Source organism: Nothoprocta perdicaria, unplaced genomic scaffold (genome assembly GCF_003342845.1).
Source record: "Nothoprocta perdicaria isolate Ctin4 unplaced genomic scaffold, notPer1 scaffold_0, whole genome shotgun sequence".
Classification (NCBI taxonomy): domain Eukaryota; kingdom Metazoa; phylum Chordata; class Aves; order Tinamiformes; family Tinamidae; genus Nothoprocta; species Nothoprocta perdicaria.
This window is the reverse complement of record NW_020454092.1, coordinates 11,368,021-11,394,458: the sequence shown is the minus strand read 5'-3', so window position 1 is coordinate 11,394,458 and position 26,438 is coordinate 11,368,021. Positions and strand designations below refer to the sequence as shown.

At 41.7% G+C, this 26,438-nt stretch overlaps 2 protein-coding genes across 2 annotated transcripts; both read left to right on the top strand.

Annotated features, from left to right (window-relative positions):
- The first annotated feature begins 588 nt into the window (after positions 1-588).
- DTX3L (deltex E3 ubiquitin ligase 3L) lies at positions 589-5,511 on the top strand. Its single transcript, XM_026054529.1, has 4 exons — positions 589-659; positions 1,446-2,957; positions 3,657-3,874; positions 4,563-5,511. The coding sequence occupies exons 1-4, from the start codon at positions 648-650 to the stop codon at positions 4,630-4,632; spliced, it is 1,812 nt and encodes a 603-aa protein (XP_025910314.1). The 5' UTR covers positions 589-647; the 3' UTR covers positions 4,633-5,511.
- A 1,570-nt stretch (positions 5,512-7,081) lies between these two features.
- Positions 7,082-25,531, top strand: LOC112955587 (poly [ADP-ribose] polymerase 14-like). The gene is made up of 19 exons (XM_026048945.1): positions 7,082-7,292; positions 7,524-7,630; positions 7,713-7,746; positions 8,104-8,172; positions 8,874-9,071; positions 10,162-10,449; positions 10,970-11,206; positions 12,029-14,241; positions 15,971-16,207; positions 16,454-16,675; positions 17,586-17,673; positions 18,753-18,902; positions 19,516-19,578; positions 20,576-20,743; positions 21,939-22,148; positions 22,244-22,837; positions 23,202-23,347; positions 24,373-24,547; positions 24,797-25,531. The coding sequence occupies exons 1-19, from the start codon at positions 7,082-7,084 to the stop codon at positions 25,084-25,086; spliced, it is 5,700 nt and encodes a 1,899-aa protein (XP_025904730.1). The 3' UTR covers positions 25,087-25,531.
- The last annotated feature ends 907 nt before the right edge of the window (positions 25,532-26,438 follow it).

Here is a 26,438-nt window from a genome sequence, read left to right as displayed (position 1 = left end):
AGTGGCGTTCCGCAGACGCCGCCCGGCTCTCCCCGCGGGCAGCGGCCCCGACCCGCCGAGGCGTCGCCCCGCCGCTCACCTTCCCGCTGCCCATGGCCCCGACCCCGCCGCTCACCTTCCCGCTGCCCATGGCCCCGACCCCGCCGCTCACCTTCCCGCTGCCCATGCCCCAAGCGCCGCGGCCGCCCCTCCGCGCCGTGCGGGAAACGAAAGCGAAAGGCGCTGCTGCCGGCCCCCGGCATGGCGACGGCCCCCGGCATGGCGGCGCSGCCGCTGCTCGTGCGGCTCGAGCCYGTTCCCGACGCCCAGAGCGGCGAGAAGCTGCGGCGCAAGCTGGAGAAGTACTTCCAGTCCAAGAGGGATTCGGGGGGCGGCGAGTGCGAGGTGCGGGCGGGCGGCCAGCCCGGCACCTACCGCGTGCGCTTCAGGCAGGAGCGAGGTAGGCGCCGGGGGAGGCGGGGGGCGCGAAATGGCCGCCCGCCGCCCGCGGCCTCAGGCAGCCCCCGCTGCCCGCAGACAGGAGGAGCGTGCAGAGCCGCAGGAAGCACGTCCTGGAGGTGGGCGAGCAGAGCCTGCAGATCCTCGTGGAGCCGGAGGAGCCCGAGCAGGGAGGAGAGCCCCCCAGAGAGCAACCGACGGCCGAGGCCATGACCGGAAAGGTACCCAGGGTGTCGCAGCCTCGCCCGTGGCCGCGCTCCTCCATGGGCGCTTGGGCAGGGGTTGGCAGTGTCGCTTCCATGTTTCGTGCCGGGCAGACGGCAGCAGTGCTGTCCCAAGGGATGGAAGGGGTTTCGGTGTGGGCGCTGGGTGCAGCTCCCCCAGCCCCGCAGGTTTGGGGGGCTGGCGGGCACCCACACTGCKCCCTGGGAGCTCGGCGCTGTTTCAACAGGTTTCGCGCCCCAGGCGGCCCCAGGGCGCTCGGCTGGGTGTTGGGTGCCGCCTGTGCTGCGTGCTGTAGGACACCAAGCCCCGGGCTGGGCGGCAGCACAACAGGCAGTGTGAGGCACCCTGAAGCATCAGTCGTACGGRAAAGAACAGCAGTGTGTGAGCACCAGCGGGGCGAGCCCGGCCGCACGACACCCACACGCGGCTGTCGGGGACAAGGAGTTTGCTCTGTTCTACATGTTGCTTTTGCGCAATGTCGTTCCTAAAAAATGCATTTTGAAGTGGCGAAATACCTSATTCTCTCTCTTCTTGCAGTGGTTTATGTTAACAAATTCCGGTCCTCCTGCTGACATAGAATCAGATTACTTTCCTTACATATGTGTGATGTCTGTAGACATGAAGCAAGATAGCACTGCATGCAAGTGTTTCCATCCTATCAACATAAAATCTGGTCCTACCAAGACATACGGAGTTTTTCCTACTTAAATACAAAAGCAAACTGAGAGCTTTGTGGGAAGGGAAAAACACACATTTTGATACCTTCTTTTTTTTCTCTTGAGATATTTACTAGCGTATCCGTGACTTTGAATGCCRGTATGTTCACTGCGCAGCAAAGAGAGGAAATCACTATGATATGTCCGAATTTAAGAAGAGAAAGAAGTCGTGATGTTGATGGCTATGAGAAACTGACAGGAGACTATACAGATATTGAAAAACTGTATCACTACTGCAAGGATCTCATTGCATGCAATGAGAAAAGCCACAGGTTTTCATATTCTGAAATTAAGAGTGATTTGGAATGTGAGAACGGTCTGGATGCTGAAAAACCGCTTTGTGTTCCGACCGCTCACTATGAGTACTTTTGTCATGCCTACAAAGGAAAAATTGAAGAGCTATGTTTTGGAGTGGGCATAAAAAGTAAGAACAGTGATAGTRGAAACACTCAGATATGCTTCACTTGTGATACAAACCCCACACGGATACAGGCAGCTAAAGAAGCTTTTACCACTGCTTTTCTGAGAAGTACAAAAGATCTGGATCAGAAAAGAATTCCCTTTAGAAACAGTAATGAGGTAAAAGAAGCTAAAATGAAAATAAATGCTAGGTTGCCTAATCTTCTTGTCCAACAGGAAGGGAACAAATTGTTACTCCGTGGTCCAACAAGTGAGATTTCAGCTGCCCAAGAATTTCTAGCGGAGGAAAGTGAGAAGAGCCAAACTGAAAAGAATATGCGTATATCAGCTGAACTTTACAAATACAGGAATGGAATTGAAGTTGATGCTTCTGAATTTAAACTGTTGGAACCAATATTAAGTAAAGAAATTGAAGACATCAGTCAAAATTTTGATACTATGGTGGATAACGTTTCCCATGGTCAGAAGATGGTAATTAGATTTAAGCCTAGGACTTATGCTTTTGATATGTCTTCACATGCTACTGAAAGTTTCATCAGTGCATTTCAGGATGCCTCTGCAAGGCTGAGAGAAAAAGGCATCAGCTGGACACTTTCAGAAGATAATAAAAAAAGAGTAAACATGGACATTGATGGAAAACAATTGGAAAATCTGCCTGTAAAGTTGAAGGAAGACAAATTTGTTTCAGGAAATTTACCAAACTATCTTCATGGTGCTGAAAACTGCAATATGAGTGTTCTTGACACAGAAGAGGCTGCGCAAGCTAGAAACAGAACAGTACTAGTTTCTGATCCCAGGCCTCAAGAAGCTTCCAGGGTGTCCGAAATGAAATATGATAGGCAAAAGAGTAAACTTGCCTCCAAAGAAAAGAAAGCAGAGGATGAAGAACAGGAAGAAGAAGTGTGCGTTATTTGCATGGGTAGCATTGTCGATAAAGAAGTACTGACCAAGTGCCGGCATGCGTTTTGCAAAAGCTGCATCCAGCAGGCAATGATGTACAAGAAAGTCTGTCCTCTTTGTAATACCTGCTATGGAGTAATGCAAGGAGATCAACCAGAAGGAAAGATGACATCTAAAATAATTCCGGGACAACTCCCTGGTTATCCCACATGTAAAACTATTGAGATTAGATATGACATGCCAAGCGGTATTCAAACTGTAAGTATATTTAGAAATTCATAAAATATATTTTAAAACCAACATTGAATGTAAAGTTCAGTATTTTCCGTCCTTTTCATATATGCACCAGAGAGATTTCTCTGTTCTGTACAACTCTGCAAGCATTTAATCTAGTAATTTTGGTTTGGATTAGATRATACTGTAGGTAGTCAAATGGTAGTCCTCCATTTTCATCAAGATTGAGCTACATCAATTTTTATATTGAGAATAACTGAACTGAAATTGCAAAATTTTGTCTACATTACATCCTTCTAAGTAATAATGAAACTTCTTTGGGTCATTATCTTAGCTACTGACAGCTGTTGATAAAATTAGTATCAGGCTGATTTGTAAGCATTTGAGATAAGAGATCAATTCATGGTTTATGCTTGGAATTGCAACTAGGCTTGAAAATGTAGCAAATCAAAAAGTCAGGAGTAGGGTGAAATGCATTTATGAGAGTAAAAAAGAAAAGACATATAGAAAAGTAATAATGGATAATGCATGATGGCAAGATGTGAACAAAACATGCATGATAGAAATGCTATAATGAGAAAAAAATAATCAGTCATGCTGTGTCATTCAGAATGGAATGAACATAGGGATTAGACACTAAGAATACTGGGAYGTGTGATTTTTCACACTTCTAAAGAATTCCTTATACACAATGCATTTTCCCTTTGCTTTTCTACAAAACAGAACAGCCATCCAAACCCTGGGAAACCTTATAGTGGAACCATTCGAACAGCATATTTACCTGACAATAAGGAAGGTCAAGAAATTCTGCATCTCCTTAGAAAAGCCTTTGACCAAAAGTTGATTTTCACTGTGGGGCAGTCGCGTTCTACTGGTTCAGATGATGTTATCACGTGGAATGATATTCACCATAAAACACGAAAGGATGGAGGGCCTACAAAGTAAGTAGCTTTCTTTTAAGTAATTTTATTGYTATTCAGATGTGGCAGAGTGGCCACCCCGAGTGCTTTCCACATCTGAGCTTTTGAATAGCAGGGCAAGTCCCTGGAAAGCCTAAATCACCTTCCTTGGCTTGTCGCTGGCGGAGGGATTGTGGATTGTGCTATGAGTCCAGGTTTAATCCACCTCCACACCCTTCACCTGGCTGTGACATGGTGGGTTCCCACCTCACCAGAACACTTTGGCTTAGCATCACCAGTTCAAGTGGCACAGACAGTATTGCATTGCAACACAGCACCAGTCTGGGCAATTGAAACAAGGATGTGCTTGATCCGCTGCCACCCCTCAAGCCACTGAGACATCTCACTTGGAGCCGTTTCCAGTCTGGTTTTTAGAAAGCTACATACCCCAGTGCCATCCTGATTTCAAATAAGACAGTAGGCAACTCTGGAAATCACCTTCTTAGTATCAGTTTGGACACCCAAATTCAGCAGCTGTATATTTTGTAAATTTTTAGCTTTACCCTTTGTGTACCACTTCTAACACCTGTGAAATGAGGACTGTCTTCTCTTYAGAGTAAGCATATAAAAGTTGAAAATGTTTTAAGGAATTTGTATGGGAAGGYTGTGTAGAACTGTCAAGTACTTCATTGCAGAAGTAGCCCAAGTAATTATTATCCTTTTCTCCTAGGTTTGGTTATCCTGATCCTGATTATCTGAAGAGGGTCCGATCAGAACTGAAAGCAAAAGGAATTGAATAAAGAATCCTATCAACTCTCTGCCTTCAAGTGTAATAACAGAACATACAGGAAATCTACTGTTTCTTTGTAGAACTGCCATAGGCATTTGTGTTTCACAGTCAGCTAAAGAAATGTGTTTTAATCACAAGATACATTTTCTTCTTACAAAGCTTTTACTTACTTACATCACGCTTTCTTGTGTAAGTAACTTGGAAAATTTGAGTCTTCTGAGTGCAGCATTAATATTTACTGTTTATTATTTCATGATTGATCAATTTTGATTTACTAAATGATAGAACTTAAGAAAATTAAACCTTTTCAAATATGGGCTAAATTCAGCAAAAGCTTTGACTACAAATGCAATGCAGAAGAAGATATACTTAAAATGTGCTTCATCTTTTTCTGGCTAAAATCCTTCAGAAGATTCCTTTCTTTTAGAAAGGAAGTTAAACTTTTGCTTAACCTCAAATTAATTAGGTAAAATCAAATATCAAAATTGTATCTTTTTCTCATTTTTGAATGAATGAATCTGAGGTTCACTCTCTACTACTGGCTTTTCTTTAATTAAACAACTGTCACCATAGATAGGATTGTAGCTGGAAGAAGTGTTTGTAGCTAGTATCAGTATCAGAATGCTTCTTTTCCTTTTCAGAGAGAATATGTCATTAATGGTTTGGGTTTAAAACATGGAATTAGCATGGATAATGTTGTAGGGAATGTAGATGCTGATGGATTTTTAACTCTGCAGGAATACTTAATGCTCAAAGCCTCACTGGAGCCGAGGGATATCAGTGCTTAAGAGCAGCTCTGATAACAAGGCCCKAGTTCTGAATTTTTCATTGTATTTTAGGCTTAAATATAACTTTTAAGTCAACTTTACATGTAACAATACTGTATTCCTCCCATTGCTTTCAACATATTATTTAAATTTTATTATAAAGATGATTTGCTGCTACTCCATGCTGCTGATGACTGTGATGTTGTAAAATGATTAGCTTTGACTTAATGCAGTTGTTAATTGCTAGTGAACTATGAAAATTTCAAAGGCAACTGCGCAGAGGTAAAAATATCATCTGCTCAGTTGCATTCTTCTTTAAAATTTCCATAAAATTCCTCCTGTTTTAGATAGAGTTCTGTATTTTTAAGAGCTTCCAAGCCATCTSTGCAAAGTGATTTGGACTCGATGATCCTTAGATTCCCACACTGTTAGCAGGCAATACCAGTCCATCTCCTTGATGTTCAGATTTCTTTATAGTGGGTATTTCTCCATTTCTATTTGCATTGGTAAAGTTTTTCACTCCGTGCTTTTATTTTTCTTTCATTTAGTTTTACATTTTCCTGCGCTTCTAAGTTTGTTCCATCTTCGGTGCAGTGAGATGCAAGCTACCAGTTGTTCCTAAATATCCAGGCTTACCAAATTGCTTCTGCATAGTGAACCAGCTGTGCAGCTCAAATTTTCCCCTCCTTCTTCAGCTGTGTCTTTTTACTTTCCCTCCCAACCCWCATTAGATCCCAGCCTATATCAGCTCCCTTAGTGAAAATTCAGCTGCTTGCCTTTTATCTGGGTAAGGTTTTTAGGCCGAGAGCCAGCATAGCAGTCAGGGAACATGTTCCTTAATGTTCCCAAAACTTTATTCCACATCGAGAGCTGCACCAACCTTTTATCTCCTAATCATAGCTGCATAGTTCAGCAATAAACAATTTTGCAGTCAAAGTCAGTTATTTTGCCTGGGGACAGTAAGGGAAGAAATCATGTACCCAGACTACCTGCTGAGAAAAGAGAAGTTGAGGAAATGGATTTAGCGGGAGCTATGAAACAAAGGAATTCCTCGGGATATGCGACAATGCAGCACAGCCACATGTGTTAATTTTACTTAATGATATTTGATTATTAATTAATGTTTCCTTAGTGACATTGCAGTRAGGATTATTCACTTACCTCACTGTTTTAAAGTATCAAGTTTAAGTATCAAGGGTTAACCTAAAATAGGCACCAAGAACAGAAACTGAAACCATCCTCCACAACAGTTGCGTTTATAGGAACCTCTAAACTTCCAGATACCAGGCATGCTTCTCAGCTGGGTTAAATATTATTCAGGAGGAAAATATTCATCCATTGCACTCTTAGCGGTTTTTAGCAGTATTTTTTGCACTAAATGATGAAAAGCTAGATAACTGCCTTTTGCAGGACATTTTGGGAATCTGGGCACTACCCAAATCCCYGTTAGAGACGCTGTCCGTTTGAGCCATGCTCCGAGACCCCTCACACASCCCCAGTTGCGCCGGGGGGTCTCGCACCATCAGCCCCAGCTCGAGGGGGAAGAAGGGCAGCGTGTCCCCCCGGCTCCATGCCCCGGCGGGGCGGAGCCCGGCGCTGCCGCTTTCCTCTCGCCGGAGAAATGAAACCGAAAGCGGCGAGGGAGTCACGGTCCTCCAGGGACCCGAGGMCAGGAGTGGCTGCGGAGCTGCCATGGCCGCGCAGGGAGAGGGGCTGCCGCCGCCGCCGGGCGCCTTCCCGCTGCTGGTGCGSGGCCCCTGGGGCTCGGCCGAGCCGCCGGGCGCGCTGCGGAAAAAGCTGCTCTGCTACTTCCAGAGCCAGAAGCGCTCGGGCGGCGGCGAGTGCGAGCTGCGAGCGGGGCCGGCGCCCGGGAGCCTCCTGCTCTGCTTCGCCCGCCGCGACGGTGAGCGCCGGAGCGGGGCGCGGGCGCGAGTGACCGTTGCCCGGGAGGGGGAGGCGCGCGAGCGGCCGTTGCGCGGCGCGGGGGACTCGAGTGACCGTTACCTGAGGGAGGGGGGGAGTGGCGAGTGACCGTTACTTGCCGGGGAGGGGGCGCGGGTGACCGTTACTTGCCGGGGGGCGGCGCGGGCGGCCGTCGCCCCGCCGCCTCAGCCGCTGCCCGCGCTGTTCGCAGTGAGGCAGCGCGTGCTCGACCGGCGCTCGCACGAGCTCGACTGGGGGCCAGGGGGCCGCCTGGCGCTGCTCGTCACGGAGCCGCCCGCGGGCGGGGACGCCGCGCAGGTGAGGCGGGCGGCGGTGGCGGGGAGGGAGGTGGCGGCCGCGGCGGGAGCCCCTAACGCCTCTCCCGTCCTTGTGCTTTCAGGGGGCCGGAGCGGCGAGCGCGGCCCGGGCAGCAGGTAGGAGCCGCGTGACTCGCGCCCCGCTGGGACCGCGCGGCTCTTCCAGCCGGGACGGGGCCTGGGGAGCAGTGGGAAACGGCGTCTTGTCAAGCGCTTGTGTTTCAGGCTGGCTTCAGGCTTTCTGTTTCTTCTTTCCTCGAGCACTTCCTCTTTAGCCTTTGAGCTAACAGGGTGTTTCTGAACACCCTGTTCTGAATGTTCTTTCAACATTCACTAAAGATAAACTCATGTTAGTGATTCTGGCAGTATCAACTAGATTCAGGCTATGCAAGGTGTTGAACTAAGAACTGTGACCGTTTGTTTCTYGAAGTGCCCAGTAATTGAGATAGCTTTTTAATTTGTCTGTTGTTAAAGAACCACAGGTGTCTTTTCCAACCTGTGGGGGTAAGGAGGCCTTGGGCGATACTGAGCAGAAACAAAGGGGTAAGTATGCCTCCTTTCAAGTAAACACATTTATGTTCTCACTTTGTTGGTTTTCCATTGACCTTTATGCTGCAGCAGTGTTAGGAACACTAAACGACTTGTAGTGGTTGTCTAATATAATGTAGAAATCATTACTTGAGGCTAAGTATCACTCATGTTTCGTGTGTATGAATCTTTCTAGGATGAAACTTCCTGTTTCTTTTACTCTCTCAGAAAGGTCCCTTCTTAGGAAGTGCATGTAATGGGTGCCYTAGACTGTCCCTACCCAAACCTGCTGAGGCTGTCACCAGCCCCAGCTGTGAGGAGGGCATAAGGCCTCTCATCCCACCTAGGTGATGTGGTATAGAGTGTCACTAGCTATCTGTAGCCCAGGATCACCTGACAGTGCTTACGGCTTCATCTGTGGACCCATGGTAGTTCATAGCAGCAGCAGGAAACATAAATGGGGAAAGGCACAGGGAGAAAAATGATGGTTCTCTTCTTCATGAGTGTTTGAAGAAGCTTTTATAGCCCTTTCTTTTGCTGTCCCTACCTGAGGATACCTWGAAGCCCTTACTCATCCCCTGTTGATTTTCCACTGGTGATATGATCAGCTTGTTTTGAATTTAAAAAATACCATGAAACACAACTGAGTTGCTGTCTATCATTTTTTTTGTCTCCTAATTTTGACTGAGGCATCAGAGTGTAATCTTTGATTTCAGAATCATCTGGGAACTTAAGAGCAGAAACAGCAGTTTCTGGGGAATCTGTCATAGTAGTAACCACAGCGTCTGGGGAGGAAATAGAAGATGAGATTGCAGAAATGTATTTTGAAAATAAGAAGAAGTCTGGTGGGGGACCCATTAAGTCGTGCATCAGAAAGGATCAGCAAATAATCATTACCTTTCAGGATGAGAGAGGTATGATCATATTTTATGCTTTTTTTTTAATATTACTAAAGCATCCTTTTAGAAAAAGACCTTTGCTCGAGGTGGATCTTCTGTGGTCTTTGCYAGTGTGAAAGTGGTGTACTCCCAGAGAGAGAAAGGTTGTATGTAAAAGGAACAGACTTATTCAGTGCAGATATATTTCTACCAGTACTTCTAGTGACCCTTTAGGAAAGAGGTGGTTCTCCAGAGCGATTCTGGATGCCTGATTCAAGGTCCACACATTATAATGCAGAACTGGTGGGAGGAGCGCTACAGAATAAGAAAGCTTCATGCTAGTTTAGGAGGTGGAAGAGAGCACAGCTGCAGATTGTGAGTAAACACGCTCCTATTATATTTACTTTCATATTAATCTTAGCTGCCAGGATGTTTTGGACACTGAAAGGAAAAAAGAAAGTAAATGCCATGAATTTATAGGAACCAAATGTTGTTTTAAAGAAAATGCTGTTTTGASTTTGCCTTGATCTTTTGTGAGGCTTCAAGTGGCTTTAGTAAATCTTTTGGTGTGGATACAATAATGAGTAAGAGGTGGCCGAGGAATAAATTTAGGTACTTAATAGGAATTACTGAGCACTCCCATAAGGACTGACAGCTCCTCAGCTCCCGTGTGCACGTACGGTAGGAAACCCATATTGGCATAAGCCAAGAGCCAGCAGGACCCCTTGTTGAAAAACGTATTTGTTAATTCATGTCATAAGATCAGTAGCAGGTTGAGARAGTGCTGTCTCACCTTCTTGGAGAAAATAAGTTTAAAATAGCTTCTATTTATGTTTTTTCCTTCTGCCAGAATATTGTTTACTACTTAGTAGGTGAAGAACCTACACAATATGAGGAAACTGTKTTGTTATAGAGGAGAAACTCCTAATCTGTTAAATTCATAGAACAAGAAGGCTGGAAAGCCCTTTCTTTATTTGCCATTTTTTAGATGATAGTAATTTGGAGAAGACCTTTTTGCAGTTGAAGAAGGTTGGTGTATTATCTGTTCTATGTAGGGAGAATGTAAATGGCATCCTTCATGTGTGTGTATGTGTTTATTTTATTTTTTTCCCCTCTATGAAACTAGATGCCCAGGAAGTTTTGCAAAGAGATCATCACTCAGTGAAGAAAATTGAGCTGTTGGTGAAGCCTTGGCAGGTGGAGACTATCCAGGACCTGTTCCAAGTGGAGAACTCTCAAGAATCTGTGCCTCCTGCCTTAGTTGTGCTCAAAGATGTGCAGGAGACAGTAGGAGAGTACATGTTAATTATGCTGGTAGAGAATATCAGTGGTTTATCAGAGGAAGACAAGGACTTCAGTGTGGAAATGATACCTGAAATAAATGCTGCTGTAATTACTTTTTCTGGAAATACTGGTAAGGAGCCTGGGTTGCCAACCTCTTACACTGGTTCAGTTCCAGATTTCTGGTTTAGCCTTGAGGATATAGGTACACCCTTCAATAGGTTCATTAGACATTTACCAGATAGACCTAAAAGTGACTTAACTGGCTTGTTGCATGATGATAATGGAAACAAAAGTAGCCAAAATTGAGTATAATACAAATCACAGAATACAAATTTAAATAGATGACTCCAGTATGATTGTCTTGGGGTTTAAAAAAAAAAAAAAAAGTGTTACTTAGTTGGTAAAGTAGTGACAAATTGTGGTTACAGTTAATTGTTGCTCAGCAGTTGTAATAAATTATTTGTTGAACATCAGACTGCAGAAACTGAATAAATGGAAAGAAGTAGCTTTGTGGGTAGCATCAGGTTAACTGATGCCTCATAACTCAGCGCTTAGGTCAGTGCATGCAGTGATGGTCTGCTAACTTACTAGCAGAAAAGTGAGCTGCTTGTTTGATACTGTGGTTTGTTTTTTATCATTTCTCTTTTTAGCCACAGATGAATTTGTTAGAAAATTTAATCAAAATAACAGAGCAAAGCAACATGGTATTACTGCACGATGCCTTGAGGTGACGAAAAGCCTTATGGCTGAAAATATACCACCTAACACCCCCAATGACTATATTACCATCTACTTTGAGAACAAAAAGAATGGAAGTGCACAAGTGGTGGATGTTCAGCAGTTGCATGATGAAGGTGCAGCTATCATTACATTCAGTGATCATAAAGGTAATACAGAAAATAGAATCTTTATTTCGTCAAGATTCCTTGACTTTAAAATGATTTTCTTTTTCTTAAAGAAAAAAATATTTTGCCATTATAAAACAGCATATCAGATGCTTTGTCAGCAGGTCTCTAATAACTGGAGTTCAAACTAAAGTTTTGGGCTAGCTAGGCAAGATGGTTTTCTTTCTTTTTAGGCACAGTTTATTAGTTCACCCTGGAGTTGCTCCGTAGGTTACCGTTTGAGCTCAAGAGGGGTGAGCGCAGCTGCACAGCATGCAGGAGGCCATTTATTTTATCAGCCACCTTGAGGCAGTTTGTGCTGTTGGGCTTATTCGAGAGCAATTTCTTGGGCAAAGTGTTGACCAGGCAGCAGGTGCTGTAGCATGTCCTCCTAGTGCTAGAAAAATGAGCCTCTGTGGAAGATGAAGGACAAGGAAGGGGGAGGCTGGAAGAGGTGGGACTTGGTGCTGGTGATGAGTAGCCCAGACATATACTGTACTTAAGAGAGCACAACTCAGTAATAACAGAAGTGGGGGCAGAGACAGCCCCATCCTGTGTTTATTCCTTCTTGAAGGGGGATTGAGTCAGTACTTAACTAACTCTTCCTAATTTATTTTATTAGTCTTTACAAACAGTAATTCTTTAGTAATTTGGAATTATTTTGAAAGAAGGGGGGAAAAGTGCTGTAAAATCTTACATATATTAAAAATATATGGTATATAATTAAAAAAAAAAAAAAAAAAAAGAAAGAAAAACAGAGCAAAAGATCCTTGAGTTCAAGTGCTGTGATTGATTGTTCCTCTGTATCTTTTTTGTGTGTTTTAGATGTGCTCAATATCTTGGCAAAGCAGCATTCACTCAACAGAGTCCCCATCTTTGTCTATCCTTACTATAAGTCATTGGGAACAGCTCTCTATGGAAAGGAAGGGCCTCAAATAAAGAAGCCAGATCCAGTTACAGTGCCTCTGGATCTTTATATCTGGCAGTTCTTACAAAAAAATCATAGTCTAATGGAGACAATCAATTGTGATATGGCAAAGTGTAATTGTCTGCTAACATGGCCTGAACCCAGCTGTGAAGACCCAAAAGTTACTTTGCATTTTGCAGCTGATCTGTCCATGCAGAAGAGATTAATGGCTCGATTGATCAAGACATGGAATAACAGTGTTTCCATAGCATTTTCATGTAGTATATCAAAGTACACATCAATTACATTTCAAATAAGTGCAGAGGTGTGGGATGCTGTTAGCAATAGCATTGCCCCAGATGGAGTCTTGATAATCCCATTTGTTCACAATGAGTTGCTTGTTCTAGTAGGTGACAAAGAGTTTCTGAAGGATATTGAAGAAGAGGTGAAGTTGCTGATAGAAAATGCCACCAAGCAAATTGAAAGAGAGAAGAAAAAAATTGAAGAAATTGTGAGTGTGTGTCCAGGGGAGTATGCAATTTTACAGGTTATTGGACTTGAAGAAAAAATTCGTAAGGAATGCCCAACTCTGCAGATGATTTATAATCCCTTGCATAAGATAATCATCCTCCGTGGAGTGTCTGAGGAAGCTTATAAAGTCAAAGGTGAAATCCTAGATAATATGCACAAACTGGTAAAGAAATCAGTTAATGTTCACCCTCATATTTTGCAGTTTTTAGAGTATGTGGATAATGAAACTCTGTCACAGAGCTTGTTTATGTCAAAACAAATTAGTGCTTTCTATGAGCTTGAAAAGGAAGCTATTATGTTGACTGGGAGTACTTCTGAAATGCTCCAACAAGCAGAAGATGAAATAGAGAGGGAACTGAACCACAGAAGCATTGATCTGGAGGATGAGTCTGTCCTCCAGAAGGAAGAATGGAGGTTGCTCACCACCCAGAATTGTTTTAGTGCAGCTGTATCAGTCACTCGGGTAGGAAGACAGGTCATTGTTGCTGGCTGTTCTCAAGCCGTGGAAAAAGCTTATGAGGAGTTCTCTGACTTTATAGATCGAAACACTCAAGTGCAACAGTTCATCAGAGGAAAGCCCACGGCAGTCGTAATGTTCTTCAAGAAAGAGAAGAGAAAGGTGTTGACTACATTGCAAAATAATGGCGTGAAAGTCAACTTTGGCACAGAAGGGCAGGATAGCGTTATTTCTTTGAGGGGGCCAAGAAGAGAAGTGTTGAAGGGAGTCACTTTAGTAGAACAGATTCTTTGCAGGTTGTGTTATAAGCGTGTGTTAATTAGTGAGCCAGGAGCCAAGTCATATTTGAAAGAACGAGAACACTTTTATGCTGCCACTGCAAAAAACACCTTCAACTGTATAGTCAGGCTGGAAGAGCAGCCAGAACAGCAAGAGCAGGGTAGGGGAAGCAAGCCCTACGTGCAGATGACTGCAGGTGGAATTCTGATAGAAGTTCGTAAAGCTGACTTGTGCACTCATCATGTTGATGTTGTTGTAAATGCATCAAATGAAGGCTTAAAACTTACRGAGGCATTTTTACAAGCGGCCGGTCCAGAGCTCCAAGAAGAGTGTGACAAGCTGACAAAGCAGGGCTGTTTGCAACCTGGATGTGCTGTTATCACAGGAGCTGGGAAGCTCCCCTGCAAACATGTGATTCATGCTGTTTGGCCCACCTGGAGGAAAGATGAAGCACAAAATTGTGTATTGTTGTTAAGAAAGACAGTGAAGAATTGCCTACACCTGGCCAAAACATACAATCAGCGCTCCATAGCCCTCCCATCTATAAGTACTGGGAGTTTTGGCTTTCCAGTGCAACTGTATACATATTCAGTTGTATCATCCATCAAGGAAACCTTGGAATCCATGGCGAACAATAGCTTGAGCGAAGTTCATCTTGTGGATGTTGCAGAGAAAAATATTCAGGCTTTCAGTGAGGCACTGAAAGAAGTGTTTTTGGATAATTTGCATCCCCAGGGTTCAGTCAGTCAGATTAATCAGCCTAGGAAAAGCCAAAGTTCTCAAAATAGCGACAGCCTCGTGATGGTAACAACAGAAGAAGGCCTTGACATTCTGCTGAAAAAAGGAAGCATTGCAGATGCTACAGTAAGTGTGTTAAATTATCAGCTGTTGGTCTAGTTTTAAGTAAAACTCATTTTTAAAGTATGGACRAAGTGAAAAAGGAACTTAGATCATCTGCGTTGCTATGTTACTGGAATTGGCAGTCACGGCTGATAATTTTTGTTTTGAACAGCAACTGTTATTACATGATGGATGCCCATAGTTGATGACACAAGGCAATGCTACATAGCTACATACAGAGAGATAAATGGATCCCTGCAGTGCCTGATGCCCCAGTTCTGCAGAAACAACTGTTTTTTTCAAGAGAAGTGGTTCAGCAAAACCTTGCTGTGTAGATTGCTGGGCAGGAACCACTCACATGTGGTACTGACCTTCCTGAAACCCTGATCACAGGAGTGTTGTTAGTAAAGAGATAGTATGTGCACAGAAGCAAAAGAGGGTACTGAGTGCCAGCTCACATGAGTGCCCTTCCACGTGGAAGTGATGCTGCTTCCAGCTCCCCAAGGAGGCTAGGGCAGCACAGCCACTCATCTGATCATATGCTGGTGCTGCTGAGCCCTTTGCCTGGAGTCAGAGTAGCTCTACCTGGACTTTGATCTGCATTCCAGGTAACCTTGTGCCCTGATGGGCAGGGGACCCCTGTAGACTTGTCTCAGCTTTTGAGGTGAATGCTTGTTTCCTCACATATGGCTTTTAATACTCTCAAACATCAAGGCATTGACTTTGACACATCAGTTGATCTAATTCTTCTGAGTGATCCAGTGAAAATAGGGTTCCTTCTTTTGCCCCAGTGTTTTACTGGGGAAATGCTGTTCTAACATTACTGGTGATCATTGGAAAGCAGCGTAGAGCTGCAGTCTCATACCCTGCCTGGCACCAACTTTACCAATTTCCAGTTACCTTCAGCATTAAATTCCTATTAGCTTGCCTGAAAATTACTTGACTGGGATCACTGCAACTGGAAGCAACTCCTCTCAGAATTCTTTACATAGTGACYGGCTGATACCTTCAGGAGGGGTCATCTCCTACAACTTGTATATATAGAACCTCTCCACTTGCCTGGAGCAGAACAAATATGATAAAAAATATGATGGAGAGAGGTGTTTCCTCAAGAGGTGAAGATGGCTTGATACAATATTCTTAGCCCTTTTTATTTCTTTCCTTTCTAAATGGCTGCTTTTCTCATTTTTCTTTTCTTTCCCCTTTCTTCTTCCTCCAATTCTGTTCTACAACTTCTGCTTTTATTTCTCTCTCTCTCTCTCTCTCTCTCTCTCTTTCTCTCTCTCTCTCTCTCTCTCTTTTTTTTTTTTTTTTTGACCAATTGCATACCTAAGTTCCTGCTTGCGTCTGTTGAGACTGCAGGGCAAAATGGGCAAAGAGTTGAGCAGGAGTTTTGCCTTGTATTACCTCTATCTTGCTGGGAGGTAGTAAATTTGGACACAGAACTTGGTCTTCAAGCTTCTTGTAGAGGATAAATGTTTCTTTAAAGGGAGGTAGACGAAGTAGACCAAGAATGCAGACTTTTAACTTTCTTCTGCAGAATTTCCACTACTTCTGTGAGCAGGCTGAGGGTGTTGGAACTGAACATAGTTTTTTTTGTTTATTTTATTCCAAATCTTTGTTACATTCCAGGTAGCTATCTCAAAAATTCATGTTGTAAGTTAGCAGACAGGCTGCATTTTGATAGCTTTTAAGCTTAATTTTTGCACTGACTGGAGTTTGTGACTGTTTCTCTCTCCCCACCTCTTTTCAGACAGACATTRTTGTCAACAGTGTTGCTGAAGATCTGGAGCTTACTAAAGGGCCACTCTCCAAAATCTTGCTAAGCAAGGCAGGGCCAATGCTTCAGACAGCCTTAAAGGAAGAAGGCTTAAAAAGTACACCCAGTGAAGGATCCGTGTTGAAAACGAAAGGATACGGTCTAGGTTGCCATTACGTGCTTCACACCATTTTACCTAGGTGGTCACAGGGCTGTTCATCTGAAAAAAAGGTAAATGGGATTTTAAACTGTAATTTGGTTGCACCTTGCAGTGGGTTTAATGCAACTTTTCCTTTGAAATAAATTCRTAGGAGATGAGTTTGGGCTGTTCTTTTATGTGTGGTTGACTAATATGTACTTTTTGATGTATGTAACCATGCTAGTTTTATTTTAGCTGTCTTTTGGTATTAAAAATGCTGAATTTCACATACTAGGAAAAAAAACCAAAAAAACTTTAGTAATAATTATGCTTTTCAGATCCTTGGAAATATCATCACAGAATGCCTGAAAATTGCCGAGGAGCTGTCTTTAAAGTCGATCACTTTCCCAGCAATTGGGACAGGGAATTTAGGATTTCCGAAGCCTGTTGTTGCCAAATTACTGTTTGACAAAGTGTTTGAATTCAGCAATAAARAAAGAATAAATTCCCTTGAAGAAGTTCACTTCTTACTGTATCCGAAAGACACATGTAATGTGAAGGTGAGTTTTTCCTGCTTGGGTTCGTCAAATGGTACTTAGCTAGCTGATGACCTCAGAAGTATCCAAAGTGTGTTCATTCTACTGGAGAAAAGAGCAGTTTGCTGACAGTCTCTGTTGTCTGTAGTGAAAATTCTCTTTTGAATTTTGTCTTTCTTGGGCAGCTTCCTTCCTTCCTGTCCTGTTTTATTCCCTGGGAGTGATAAAAATAGCRGAGTAATTGTATTTTCATTTCATGCACTTGTGTGATTATTCTGTAGTGCTTGTCTACAGATAAATTTACTACAACCCCTGCATAGCTACCTCCATCCTTGGAAAAAAGGAGCACTTTGGGCAGGTTTATCTTTCTTAGGATGAATAACTGTGTTTGAATTGTTGTGCTGGTAAATGTCTCAAGAATTGAATTGTCCAGAAATGTTTCCTACATGATTCTGCATCCCACTTTTTTCACTGTCACAATGGCCCAAGTTCTCTACGTCCACACTCAAGTTTCTCATTTCACAGTAGAATCTCTTAAAAGAATGCAGTCACGCTGTGAAATAATRCCCAGGAAATGTGTCAAAATCTGATAGGTTCTGATGTATGTGCAATAGCTAATACTTTTGAGAGGCCAAACTTGACTGCTGTTGTGATAGAGACGGAGCTACAGCACAGAGCTGCAACTAACAAAAGTAGACCTGAGTTAGTGTGAAGTAGCCCCCAAAAGTAAAGGTGCTCTCAGTTCATGTATCCTTTTGGAGTGGTAATTAGGGCTTTGACTTAGAAGTTATTTTCCAATTATATCCATCAGCACTTTGGCAGATGGTTATTAAGGCACTTGCATTATCTTTCTTGTAAATGCTTCTTAACTTTAATTTTACAGTGACCAAGTAAAGACTTTTCTACAGGGGCTGACTGTAGTTTTCTGTTCCAGGCATTTTCAGATGAACTGCAGCGGAGACGTGGAAGTACTGTAGGCGAAATGCAGGAGACTGCTCCAAGTGAGGCTAGCCAAAGCACAAGTAAGGTTATTTTCAAAAAGTATTGTATTTATTTTTATGTATTTCAAATATATATATAATTTATATATATAAAATATAATATATATATATAATTTGAAATACATAAAAATAAATAAAGTGCTCCAGGAAATGTGTTCAGTATAGGTGTTTCGATAAGCATTTGGTGAGTATGTCATGCCTGAAGTCCAAGTAAGAACTGTTAATACTGGAGTTGAAGTGGTTGCAATATAGACAGAAATCAGTAGTAACTTCAGGATATGTGTGTAATATTTGAAATGCTGATGCAGGCATGAAGGCCTGCACCAAGAATTCATTCAGCACAGGATTCATTTTCTGGTTAAACACTCCCAAAGCTACAGCTCCTGAAAGCTATAGTGTGGCTGAATGTACAAATTCAGCTTTGGAGCTTTTTGGTTGAGTATGCAGTAATGATGCTGTTATTACTGTTGTACTTGACCGCATCCTAAATGGGGCAATTTCTTGTCTCCTGAGAATGCAGATGAAAATCTTCTTGTACATGTCTTCAAGGGGCGTGCCTCTTTGAAATACTCTCAAGTCTTTTGCCTGTTTATTTCAGCTTTGGTTTTAGTAAAGATACAAACTCTGGTTACTATCTAGCCTGAAACAACTACAGAGTGCAGAAAATTAGTTATATTGTGAAAACATGTAGGTGAGAAGTTCCTGTCATGTAGCAGAGAATCTATTTTAAAATATAGAGAGAGGAGCAGCGAGCGAGACTTGGCAAGCTTGCCTCTCTCCTASCTCCAAGTTTAGCCAAGTCTTATAGGATAAGATGTTGCACAGAAGTGTCTCTACGCCAGGCATGCAGCAAAATACAGTTTGTGTGCCACATCATTGTGGGAAGCAGTGGTGGGAAGCAGTGATGGGAATGAGTGAAGGCTGTTCAGAGACTCCTGTGAAAAGAAATGATCAAATTTCAGATTTCTCCTTCACGCGGATGACACTGGCTGAGCCTAGGGCCAGACTGTCATCTCTGTAGATGTTATACCCATGAATAGGTCGTTCAGCCCAAGGAAGTTCTGCTCTCTCTTACTCTTCTGTGTGCCTCTTTCCTGCAGCTTTCTTTGGCCCTGTTTCAACCCCGGCACAAGATGTACATGAAATGATGATTGGCTCTATCGTTTTCCAGGTGTTTATGGGAGATATTACTAAGGAAAAATCAGATGTCATTGTAAACATAACGAACAGAAGCTTTAACCTCAGAAAAGGTACTTTACTTGATATTATAGATGAAAACAGAACATGTGCTTGGAAGGGCCGGATAAGGAGAATATGGATTTTTTTTTTCAAGTATTCTAAAACATTTTGTTTTATAGTGTAGTTCCCATTTTATTCCTTAATGTATGAAAGTCCTAGGAAACATCTGAGACTGTCTCTTGCTCTCTCTTTCAATGTAAGAAAATCAAAAAAAAAAAAAAATTTAAGATAAAAATCTTCAGGGTATTCTCAAATCTCAAACTATTTAGTCTGTGTTGCAGGATGTCATGTTTAACATTCCCATGGAAAAGCAAAAGTAATTCTTTTTCTTCTTCTTTTTGTTGTTTTCATAGAATCTTTTTATAGAGCATCTCTTTTCAGGCTAAATAAAAAGACAAACCTCAGTGAGGATCTCAGCAAAACTTGCTAGGTACTTCGGACATCAATTTGAGTTGAAAAAATGTAAGCCAAACTCTTAGGCAACAATGTTTATTGGTTATAACCTGTATTGTTGTCAGAAATTAGAGATTTGTAGGTGATAYATGGTACCATGTTGTGTCTTAGATGGGGCTTTAATAATATTAACAGTAGTAACAGTGAAGTCGTATGTCTCTTCTTGCTAAGGTGTTTCTAAAGCGATTCTGGAAGGCGCTGGACAAGCTGTTCAAGATGAGTGTACCCAATTAGGTATGGTGCAGCATTTCTGATCTCTTTTCTAAAGGTGTTCATATAGCTGTTGAGCCCTCTAAGTGCCTACTGTGCATCCAGCTGTTATATGTACTGTGCTGTATCAGCTAATTCTTTAGCTGGTTAACGTGGTATTTGTAAAACTGCTAATGAAGGAAGAGAAAGGGAAAAAAAATTGAGACAGCCTATAAACAAATACAAAGAGCTTAATCTACTCATTATTGCATCCTGTTATTCCATTAAAACTTTTGATGCTAAAAATAAAACAAGTCTGTGTCAAACAGAGCCATGAGCAGAGAATGGTGTTGGCGGAAACATTGATAGAATAGCATACTTCCTTTAGAGCAGCTGTCTATCTGGAACTTGTTTTCTTCCTGAGAGAAGATTCATAATAATATTTCCTCTTGGCCTAAGCAGCAACACTTTACCACCTTCTTTGCATGACCAAAAGGAAAATTAGTGTAGCTGGGTTCCTGCCTCAGAAGAGGCATTTATTTGTAGACCAAATTCAGTTCATGACCAGCAACAAATGGTGATTCGAAATGGAAAAATAATGTGACTTAAAAGCCCACAAAATAATGGGAAGATGGAAAGAGGCTAGTGTGGAGGTCAGATCAGAAGTTCAACCACAGGGAAGAAAAATAATGTGGAAGAGGTGTGAAAAGTTGGCCTGAATTGTGCCAGGCCAAGAGGACAATTCAGGCTAGACAGCATGGCAGTATATGGCATATTTGTTTGTGCGAAGGCTGACTGCAGCTTTGGTCTGTGTGATTTTATTCTGCAGGCTTAGAAGACTTAGGAATGAAGGCAAATAAATTGCAGGTGTAAATTGAATCTCTGGGCCTGGAAAGTAAATTGGAGAGGGATTCATATGGAAGGAACCTCGCAGCTTGTCCTGGGGCATTGTTGTCATTACTGTCTTACCTCAACAAGGATTAGCACGAGTTTACRCTGTGGATAATTGTTGACTGTGTGCTTCCTCCTGTGTATTTTTCAGCCTTGCAGCCTAACARTGACTTTATAACCACTCAAGCAGGATGTCTGCCATGCAAAAGAATAATCCATTTTGTTACCCAGGATGATATCAAGGTACCAGTCTCCAAAGTGCTTCAGGAGTGTGAATTACAGCAATATGCCTCTGTCATCTTTCCAGCAATTGGAACAGGTTTGTGTCTGTTTTTGAATAGGTTTCATTGTATGTGATTCTGGTGAAATCATGGCTCAAGCAAACAGTTTGATTTATCTGGAAAAGGTTGTTCTTTAGTGAAAAGGTATGTGGAAACTGTGATCTCTCCAAAAGTTATAATCATAATAAAGACTTGAAAAATTTTACTCCATGGTGTCAGCTAGTGCAGGGAGTAAATGAAGCACTTCAGAGTTGTTTTCTGTTTGTTTTGTTTTGTTGTTGTTCTCTAATATGAGGGATCCATATGTCTGTGCCTCATRGAGAACCGTATTCGTCTCAGCAGCTCATTGGAGTATTTCCAGGGAACTGCTTCTCTTTGCTAAAATCGGAAGATAATGCAAATCTTCTTAGTAGGAGCCCAATAAAGTTGATATGTATTGAATGTGAACCTGTCGAAATGGCCTGATTATATGGTTTGGATCACTTGTTATTTTCTCATAGTTTAGTAAAAAAAATGCTAGCTAAGTAACACAGAATGTGTACAATCCCTTGCATGAATAAARCTAGGCCTGCTTCTGAAGCCAAAAATTGGCTGCTAAGCTGTTGAATGCAAGTCCTCTGGCCTATTAGGCAACCAAGCCTTCTACTTCATAACTTGATCAAGTGCATAGAATCATAGAATGCTTAAGGTTGGAAGGGACCTCAGAGGTCATCTAGTCCAACCTGACTGCGCAYGGAGGCACCTAGAGCACGTRGCACAGGGCTGCATCCAAGTGGGTTTTAAAGATCTCCAAAGAAGGAGACTCCACAACCTTCCTGGGCAGCCTGTTCCAGGGCTCTGTCACCCTCACTGTTAWGAAATKTTTYCTTAAGYTCCTGTGGAACTTTTGGTGCCTCAGCTTGTGGCCGTTTCCTCTAGTCCTATTGCTGGCCACCACTGAAAAGAGGCCGGCCCCCTCCTCCTCACTCCCTCTCTTGAGTCATTTATGCACATTGATCAATGCATGTTAACAGAAGTAAACTTTTTCTTTCCTGCTTGCTCTAAAGCTGGTCTTGAGCCTCGTTCCCTGCTAGTTGGAAACCTAACTAGCCAGTGTAAGGTTATTTGTGACTGGTTCACGATTAAAGTTCTTGTGGGTAGGAGCACAGAGAGGTGTTCTTTTGTTGATATTTTAGCCCATTGTAGAAGCTGTTAATCCTTTTAAAAATGCAAAATGTTTATTATTTGTTTCAGGTGCAGCAGGTCGGGATCCGACCACAGCAGCTGATGAAATGATGGATGCAATAACTGACTTTGCAAGAAATAACTCTGTTCACTCTGTGAAAACAGTGAAAGTTGTCATCTTTCAGCCCCATCTGCTAAGTGTGTTCCATGCAAGCATGCTCAAAAAAGAACGTTCTGGTAAAAAAGGTCCATTCAAATCATTTATTTCCAGCCTATTACGTAAGTTATCATTTCTAAATACAGATCATAGATCATCTGTTTAATATTAACCATTATCAGGTGATGCTAACTGTAGCGTTTGTATTTCTATGTAGCACGCTGGAGCTCTGAGAAATGTAACCCGAAGGAAAAAAGCAAAGCAGTTTTGGAAAAGAAAACTGAAGTGGCTGTTGTTCAGATTTGTGGTGAAAACCAAAAGCAGGTGGAAGAAGCTGAAACCTGGATCAAAAATGCAATTTCAAAGGACCAGCATGAGGAAGTAATCACAAATGACTTTATCCAGAGCTTTGGTGAAAGGGAAAATGAAGAACTGCATGACCTACAGAAGCAATTAAATATTATTCTTCATTTGGAACATAACTTTATTAAAATTTCAGGTGTTGCTAAAGATGTATGGTTTGCTCATTCAAAAATCCAAAATATGATTCACAGAGTTGAAGCTGCTGAAGATGAAAAAATCAAGGCAGAATTCCTAAAAAATTCAATTGAGTGGAAATACTTTGAAAATGATTCTTTTGTGTCCTTTGACAACCTGACAAATTTGCATTTAGAAAAGGCTTTCTTAGGAAAGCAGAAATATATTTCAGTCTCTATTAATAATCAGAATTACAGAGTGGACATAGAAGCCAAGCATGCTATAGATGCTCAAGGAAGAAAGACRGTCATCGCCCGTGTTGATAAATCTAAAGGTAGGTAAAAGCACCTTGACAGGTAGATATTGCCAGGTAAAAATAGGTTGCATTGAGGCGGAGTAAGGAATGGTGAAGATATGCCAAGCATTGTTAGAAGTTTTGTACAGGTCTGGAGACCTGTACATTCTGGAGAATGTACAAAGGAACTACAGTGAGAAACAAAGGAGAGTTAGGTACAAACAAAACAAAGTTAGGTACCCTAATCTTCTAGTAAAAGATCCATGGAATATTCTTGGCTGCCAAAGGCCATCAGACACAAGGGATAAACTAGACGATAAATAGATGTACAAGCATTCAAATGACAGGGCAAGTATCATTTTAAGCAGAAGATTTTGGTAAATTGATGTGATTTCCCTTACAGATCAAGAGTCAATAGTACTCCCTGCAACATGGGATGATGTGCAAACAGAGCAAGTCAAAATAGTGGAGCTAAAACCAGAAATGAAAGAATACAAAGATGTGCAGGCAAGATTTCAACAGACCTGTTTGTCATTCAAAATCGAAAAGGTAAAAAAAAATGTAATTCCTGAGCATATGTACATTGATAATGACTAATGAAGAATGATGAAGTCAGATGAGATTTTTGAAGTTGAATGAGTCTTTATGGAAAAAGAAAGGGACACGGTTTTGATCTGCATTCTTACTCCATTTTTATTTGGATCATATGGATTTCCTTTTAATTATGGTCTGAAGATGTACAAAATCTTTAATAAAATTCTTTGATAGCCCTACAGGTGTTGCTAACTGTGAGGTTAATGCCTTTTCAACCTATAGTAAAGTCATCCCCCTGCTCTTAAGAATCTGCTTCTGGGACCAAGGTTTATGATGCTAAGAGAATGCTGAGTAGGGCAATTTTAATGGGACTGCCTGTACACACTGTTTCTTTTCCTGTATGAATTTTCATTTTCCACTTATTCAGAAATTGAAAATCAGTAATTAGAGGGGATTTCGTATCCAGAAATGAATGAAAAACCTACTTGCCAGTGAAGGCTGTGTTTTATGTATACTGTTTACATGAATGTTCTCATTCGTGTTACTTGTTTCTGTGTTGGTAGCATATGCCAGACTCCTTGCTAGCATATTAATCACCCAAGGGATTATAATGTTAATATTCTGAGTGGGGCTGTCTTGAAGATATGGAGTTGGTTCTGAGGTTATCTAGTGTCCAGCTGGTTGTAAGCAGTAGCTACTTTTGACATGACAGTGGACTGACTACCTGCCTCATCTATAGTAGGCATCAGCTGCCCAAAAGGCAAGTCCTACATGAGAGTTTACATAGGATGTTCACTGAAAAACTAAGGCCTAAGTGAAGCAGATTGTAATGGTGTTATTTAAGATTTAAGCAGGTTTTTTTTTGTCCTTCTGTCATGCAAAAGTACCAAGTGAATTCACTGACTATAAATCATGTATACAGTCATTATAGCTAGGAAGAGCATCTGGGCAGTGTTTTTTGTTTGTTTCTTTGTTTTTTAAGCTGTCTCACTAAAACCATCAGTACTTTCAATAACATCGCCTACTTTCAAACTTTGTAGATTGAAAGGATACAGAACCCATATTCTTGGAAGGCCTACCAAATAAAAAAGCTTGAAATGGATAAGAAAAATGGCAACAGAAATAATGAAAGGCTTCTGTTTCATGGAACTAGTAGAGACTCATTAACCTTAATTAACAACCGTGGATTTAATCGGAGCTATGCTGGAATAAATGGTAAGGTGAATTTCAGAGCACTTTGTTTTGYTGAGTGTGACTGGGAGCAGTTTGCTCTGCACCCTGTGTATTTTTACCTTGCATGCAAAATGATTTGTTTTGCTAAAGTTAGCTATTGCAAAGAAAAGCAAAATAGCCAGTTTGAAAGCTTGTGAATCCTGTGACGAATAAATGATTATTGCTTATGACTCCCAAATGTCTGTTGTTGCTTTTTGTTTTTATTTATTCTTTTTTTTTTTCTGACCACAGGTGCGAGCTATGGAAATGGAACTTACTTTGCTGTTAATGCCAACTATTCTGCAGGTGACACTTACTCCAAACCAGATGCCACGGGGAAGAAGTACATGTACCTTGCTCGAGTCCTTGTTGGAGAGTATTCTGTGGGGAGAAGTGGAGCAATTACTCCGTCACCAAAAAATTCTAGTAACTCTATAGATCTGTTTGATAGTTCAACTGATAATGTGAACCAACCAACCATGTTTGTCATATTTAATGACATTCAAGCTTACCCGGAATACCTCATCACTTTCACTAAATAAGCAATCTTAATTGCAGCTAAGATTGCATGTCTTTTAGTCTTTATCTTATAATTCTTGTAACAAAAAAATGCAGTGAAAGCAGAAACTATTTTTATCTCATTGATTTCTTAAAGCTTGTTTACATTTAAGCAACCCAAAGGCAACTTTTAATAGTACTGAAAAAGACTGTTTAAATATTTTTTTGCTGTACAGAGGGGAAAACATTTAACACTTTTGAGTGCTCTTTTCTACTGATAATTGCTTATGGGTTACCTGTTGGGTACATGTTAGGACACTGGAACTTGGCCTTTCTTTGCAGTGTACAGCTGTCYCAGTTTCCTGGTTGCAATAAAAGGTGGTTAGTGTTGATAGGGTCAGGAGTGTCTGATCTCAGCTACAGTTCAACATACTTTGCTGTTAGAAGTATCTCACTCTTCCTGTAACATTGTTTATGATCTAAAAAACATTAACATGATTAAACATTAATATGATTACATCAATTACATGATTAAACATTGATATGATTTTAAAAAAATCCAAATCATTTACACATTTACAGTGTTTTCAATAAAGCAGAATGAACTGCAGTCAAGATACAACCCTTCTTTCGCCTTGTTTAGACCCTTGCTTAGCACTGAATTTCAAATGTCCCTTAGAGGAAGTGAGAAAGGCCCTAAGGGTTGCTTAAAAAAAAAGCCTCTTTGGGGCTTGAATGAACAGGTGCCCCAAAGCAGGGTAGTCCTTAATCAAGCTCAAGTTCAGTGCTTATCTTTGCAGAGAAAGCAAAGCAACGTAATCACTTGTACAATGTGTTTGTGAGAATACACAAATATACCTTTTGGGGGTGTATCGTGTCTCATAGCACCTTCCACTGAAGAAGCAGGGGTTTGCAGCRCCTTCAGCTTCTAAAACCCTTTGGCACTACTCTGACTTAATTGGTTTTGCACTTTTTGTTTGTTTGTTTGTTTGWTTTTGGTTTTTTGTTTTTCTCTTCTTGGTTGGGTGGTTAGGAGGAAATCACCAAAGTAAATGATGTTGGGTTTAGATATATCTAGTTAGGCTGTATAGTATTAGCTTTCTACTAACACTAGTTAACCCTTGCAGGCCCTCTAAAGAAATCCAGAGGGGTTCTGGAAGCAAAAGAGCTTTTCTGCAATGTTGTCAAGGGTTTATTRTTGATCATTATCACCTTTTATTTATTTGCAGATTGAACAGGTGCATTTTTATATCTGGCTAAAACGAATAAGGCAGATGATAAACAGTGCTAGCAGAATTCAGACATGCAGTCGTGTGTCYAGAGAGGTAGAGCCACTTGCTGAATTGCGGAGGGCTGGGCAAAGGSCTGGAGCATCTGCACTGCTACTGGACATGTA